Below are 5545 nucleotides of genomic sequence, written 5' to 3'. Positions count from 1 at the left end.
AGATTAATATCTCCATCTTAATCACTTTTTGTCTCTCTTAAGCCCCTCTTGATCACTTCTAAATCAAGAGATTAAAATAATCAAATCGAGACCAATAACAAGTGATATATATATATATATATATATATATAGCACAAAATTCAGCAATCGGTGTTTTCAAGATCGTTCAAAGAGCTGAAAAGACTAATTAGATATAGAATGAGGTCAAAGAAAGCACCTAAAGGAATCTAGGAGGAGAAGAAAGATACTCCCAACCCCATTTTTTCAATACTTGAGGAGAGAGAGAGAGAGAGAGAGAGCTGCTTGCCTCCACACTTCTTTGGGGACTTGACAGTAAGCAAGCCACAAAGAGAGAGAGAGAGAGAGAGAGAGCGCTCTGCTTTCCTTCCTCTGTTACTCCCCTGTTTCCTTTTTCTTGCTTCCCACTCGAAAGAAAACGACGATGGTTGTCCTCCAAAGGAGGCAAAGATCGAGATTTTCTACGATTTTTCAGTGAGAAGGACGAAAAGGACTGCGACCAACATGGGTATTCAATCCGAAGACGACGTGGTTCTCATCAGAAACGGCTGCAAGGAAGGAGATCCCACCATCATCACCGTCAATTGCCCAGATAAAACTGGGCTTGGTTGCGATCTCTGTCGAATAATTCTGCAGTTTGGCTTAACCATTACTCGAGGAGGTAACACTTCTATTCGTTCTTTTCTTGGTTTTCTCTTTCTGGGTATCGTTCAGTTGATCGTTTTCTCAGAAAAGGAATTTGTGGGTGTTGTTCTTTAGACGTTTCTACGGACGGGAAATGGTGTTACTTGGTTTTCTGGGTGGTTCCTCGGCCGCTTGGCCGGCCCACAAGGTGGAGCAATCTGAAGAAGCGCCTCTTGTCTGTGTGCCCATCGTGTTTTTCGGCGGCTTCTTTGTATCTCCGGCAGGAGATTCCGGCAAAACCGTCGGAAGTTTACATGCTGAAACTGTGTTCCTTGGATCGGAGGGGTCTTCTGCACGGTAATTTTGTCCCTTCTTCTTTGTTGGTTTTTGTTTTCTCAGTTTTAGCTTTTGTTCACTCTTTTGTTTCAATACAAAAGCAGATGTGACTGAGGCTTTGTGTGAACTTGAGCTCACCATCAGAAAAGTGAAGGTCTCAACAACTCCAGATGGGAAGGTTATGGATCTCTTCTTTGTAACAGACACCAGGTTTGGCCTCTTTTACATTCCATGAACATTATCTCTTCTTTTAGCCATATTTTTTCTCTGACTCTTTAGGAAAGATATCTCATTATGTTTCTCAACTTAAGTTTGGCCTCTTTCTTTTACATTCCATGAACATTATCTCTTCTTTTAGCCATGTTTTTATCTGACTCTTTAGGAAAGAGATCTCATTATGTTTCTCAACTTAAGTTGAGTCACAGATGATGTTTCCGTCGCATTTGTACTGTCAGATCTATATCCAAATTGAATATTAAGAGTTTGATGTACAGTACAAATGACCTTTTTTATATGTGCATTTGGAGGAATTGGTAGGTCCTAACCAGTTTACCCTCCTAACGTCCCAACCATTTTCCAAAATTCATAGTTGCAGACTTGCAGTGCTATTTTTGCTTTTGAACCTGCAGATGTACTCCATGTAGTTTGTTTAATGGAAAACATGTATAGAATTAAGTATTTTTCATGTTTAGATTAAATTCTAGAGACAAAAAAAAACAAAGGCTCTTATTTCACTAAACTTTTACAATAAAAGATGTTTTTCATTAGTTTAATTTGTTTTGAAGTATTCTTTTTATTAAATAAGCACCCAAAGATTCAGCCCGAAGGGGTTTGGTGCAGTGGAGGGGGCCTTGGCCACTAGACGGGTGGTCAAGGTTCCACTCCCATGAGTGTCAAACCCCTTGCATTAATGAGGGCAAGGGATAAGCCCTTGCTCAGCCGGGAGACTCCCTGGGGGCAAGGGGTGTGCCACGGGTTTACACCATTGGGAGCCAGCGCGGCTAGGTCTCTAATCCCGAAGGTGTCATACAAAAAAAAAGCACCTACAGGTTCAGATTAAGTAAAAGGCACCTGAAACTATGCTTCTTGGAAATGGTTAAGTGGGTCGGAAGGATAAACTGGTTAGGACAATTCCCTTAGGTATATTGACCTCTTAGAAAAGTGATCTTAATACCATCCTTCTGAATTCATGTCACCTAGAATGCTAAATTTACCATGGTGTTAATTTTTTCTGGTTTTGATTGTATTTGTTCAAATTTGATTTCCAAAAGAATTGTTGGTACTTGTTTATACGCACGCATGCATGCGGGCACCATGTGATTAGAGTAATGAAATTAAGATTGTTTTTATATTTTGGAAAGGGAGGAACTCCACATGGAAAGTAGGAGAGCTGAAACATGTGAGCATCTAAGAAGGGTTTTGGGAGGATCCATGATAAGCTGTGGGTTGGAATTGGTTGGTCCAGAAATGGGAATTTTCCAACAAGCCTCCTCTTCATCTGTTCGTTCATCTCTATTTACTGAAGAAACATTCAGTAGAAATCAGAATGCAGACACTAAGATCTCGGTTACAATCAATAACTCGCTTAGCCCATCTCACACTGTTGTCCAGATCCTCTGTTTTGATCATAAAGGTCTTATGTATGACACTATGAGAACTCTGAAGGAGTACCATATACAAGTCTGTTATGGAAAGTTTACTTCAAAGGATAATGGCAGTTGTGAGGCAGAGTTGTTTATAGTGCAAGCAGATGGAAAGAAGATGATTGATTCCGAGAAACAGAATGCCTTGTGTTCCAGGTTGCGAAAGGAACTGCTTCAACCTCTGCAAGTGAAGGTGGTGAGTCGAGATCCAGATATGGAGCTTCTAGTTGCTAACCTGGTTGAACTATCTGGCAGGGGTCGGCCATTGGTTTTCTATGACATCACCCTTGCTCTCAAAAAGCTCAATATATGCATCTTCTTAGTATGTCTTCTTCCCTCCCACTTTTCTTTCTCTTTTGGTGAAGATGTCAGCAGACACTCATTTGGAGCATTTTATTGTGGCTGCACCTTAGCATAAGGACTACCAATTTCCTCACTGTATGCATTTTAGTTAACGGGATTGGAGTCCTTGTATGCCATTTTGTGCATGGTATTTTGTGAATGTGCCATTTTTTAAGCAATGATACATTACTTGTCTTTTGAATAAAATGGCATACAATACCATCCTATCGGTGCTTAAAAGAAAATTGTGCTACCGCCAATGGACATTTAAACTGTGTAAGACAAATGAGGTAGAGAATGTGCCCTGTTTTACTTGTCATCTTATGCTCTCTATTATAATTAATCCTAGTAAGTTTTACAATCTTCTAATGCATCATGACAGGCTGAAATAGGGAGGCATGTGATCGGTGATAGGGAGTGGGAGATCTACAGAATTCTCCTCTTGGATGATGACCATGGCTTGTTTAGTGTGAGAAACAAGATTGAGGAAGAGGTGAGAAAGATGTTAATGGGGTGGGATTAGCTGAGTCTCAGGAACACAAGCCTAACTATGGTGGAAGGAGCCATATAGGTCTGTGGAAGTTTTATGTACATAGTGGCGTGTCATATTCACTTTATGCACAGAGAACTGTAATGCTTGAGCCTGTTTACAGTGCCATATGTGTTTAGCTTCAACAACTGACTTCATTGTAGAATTACAACCGCCAGTACAGGGGGACCAACAACTGTAATTTATAGCTCATCGTCTCTGAAATCTCGCATATAATACACATTGGCTACTGTTATTGCTGAGATTTCCATTTTGTTGGCTGTGCAACTTTGTAAAAGAAGACACACGAGGGCTACAACCCCCGGTTGATTTGGGCTTTGGCATGTACCGCGAACTTCATGAAAGATGTGTAGAAATATCTTCTTGAAGAGCTTTTAGGCCACGTATGGAAATGAAAAAAATCTCATATGAAAAGAAAATTTTACATGCAAGTTCTCATATGAAAAGTTTCAGAGAAAGAGAGAGAGAGCCGAACGTTTTTGCATTCAACAAAACAAAACACAGCGTGGGAGGTCAACAGAATATTGAACCCTCTCCCCGCAGACATCAGCTTACAAGTAACAGCAGCAACATCATAACAGAAAAAATAAAGTATAAACAGCAGTAGTAGTCAGTGAGGAACGGTTCAGGAATCTAACTCCATATATTGTGGCACCACCTCCGGAACTGGCAAATCTTTGATGCATATGCACAGAATTGCATATACATCACTCAAAACCTTATGAACCAGATTAATAAGTCTGAAAGAGAGCAGCTTGTCCTATAAAAAAAATCTTGGTCTCCAGAGATGAGGAAATTTTCACATGGAAAGTTTAGTTTTTTAGAAAAAACTTCATGTGAAAATTTCTCTTGTTTGGAACAATTGGAAAAACTGTACCCTTTTCTCTTGCACTTACATTTATCCTTTTCACTTTCCCATTTCCTTAGTGCATCTCATGTGTTTAGTTTGGTGTACCTTATTACAAGACCATTTTTTTTTTTGAAAGGCAAGCTGGGGTTAGAAGAACCCCTACCAGAACAACAGCCGCCCCATGTGGCAGAGAGATTCGATCCTGGGCCTTCAGCTTGACACAGGACCCTGCTTACCACGTGGGATTACAAGGCGAACCTTATATGTAAGGTATCTGTATTCCTATCTACCAACCGGGCTCCGCTTATCTGGTAGGAGCAGCTAGTGCACGTCACCTTGTGTTGGGACTTTGCAGGTTCAAAACCCAATGGTATAGTTGTATTACTGGTAGGAGTCCGCCCAACCCCAGCTTGCCTTCCCAAAAAAAACTGCATTCCTTTCCATGTGATGTGACATAGGTTAAAATTCAAGCCGAGTCCAATTCAGTTGCTGTTGGCACAAAGAGATCATACATGGGCAGCAAACTTGACCGAGAAGAAGGCTAGGTGATTGAGTGGACTTGATCACGGACTTGGAGCTAGGCCCACAAAGAAACTCTTGGTGTGACCTCTAACCCAATCTCCACATGGCTCAAGCCCCACATCCTTGTTGGTCACTCCCTTTGTTCATATTTGACAACATTGTAGGACTTACCCTTGTCTAAGACCTGCCCTTCACTCCCATAACAAGTATGGCCACCAAAAAAATCTCTACGCTAGCATTACAACCATGACCAGTCTTTACTAGTGGAGCAAACATGGATTCTGACAATGTAATTAGTGTAGTTGGATCCTCATATCGATCCAAGTGAATCAATCTTCCCACGAAGGGTGGATGAAACTTTGTAAGTGAAACGAGCCAGGTTGGGATCGGATAAGTTAGCTGAATTGGTTGGAGCTAGTCCCACTATGTTAACCAACTGGCTATCAAGAAACAATTGGTCTAGTCCCGAACCAGGGCTACTCAGCTTGGCTCAGCTGGTGCAGGTTCGTTAAACATATATCTGCCATATCTAGTGTATTCATTATGAACTGAAACACTACCAATTTTTTTTTGAAATAATTCAGCTCCGCTTTGCATGAGCTAGTGGCCACCCAAGTTGACTGTTGAGTGCAAAAAGTCCTAGCACAAATAAGGGACTCA

At 41.0% G+C, this 5545-nt stretch overlaps 1 protein-coding gene across 2 annotated transcripts; it reads left to right on the top strand.

Moving 5' to 3' along the window:
• The first annotated feature begins 235 nt into the window (after nt 1–235).
• Nucleotides 236–3755, top strand: LOC149845646 (ACT domain-containing protein ACR10-like). 2 transcript variants are annotated; one of them, XM_089997691.1, is made up of 6 exons: nt 236–679; nt 778–999; nt 1083–1188; nt 2340–2943; nt 3346–3534; nt 3657–3755. In XM_089997691.1, the coding sequence occupies exons 1-5, from the start codon at nt 523–525 to the stop codon at nt 3484–3486; spliced, it is 1230 nt and encodes a 409-aa protein (XP_089853817.1). In that variant the 5' UTR covers nt 236–522; the 3' UTR covers nt 3487–3534; nt 3657–3755. The 2 variants fall into 2 exon arrangements, with proteins under 2 accessions (XP_089853817.1, XP_089853818.1); XM_089997692.1 differs by having other exon boundaries at nt 376–679; nt 3346–3755.
• The last annotated feature ends 1790 nt before the right edge of the window (nt 3756–5545 follow it).

Source organism: Nuphar pumila, chromosome 2 (genome assembly GCF_984573655.1).
Source record: "Nuphar pumila chromosome 2, dmNupPumi1.hap1.1, whole genome shotgun sequence".
Classification (NCBI taxonomy): Eukaryota; Viridiplantae; Streptophyta; class Magnoliopsida; order Nymphaeales; family Nymphaeaceae; genus Nuphar; species Nuphar pumila.
The sequence above is the reverse complement of the archived record's forward strand: the minus strand, read 5'-3'. Positions and strand labels throughout refer to the sequence as shown.

What these genes read in the sequence shown, in the direction of transcription:
- LOC149845646 (XM_089997691.1), top strand. Translation starts at nt 523, where the DNA reads ATGGGTATTCAATCCGAAGACGACGTGGTTCTCATCAGAAACGGCTGC. An exon ending in CTTAACCATTACTCGAGGAG is followed by an intron (nt 680 to 777) that starts GTAACACTTCTA and finishes GTTGTTCTTTAG; the next exon opens with ACGTTTCTACGGACGGGAAA. An exon ending in TTCTTTGTAACAGACACCAG is followed by an intron (nt 1,189 to 2,339) that starts GTTTGGCCTCTT and finishes TATTTTGGAAAG; the next exon opens with GGAGGAACTCCACATGGAAA.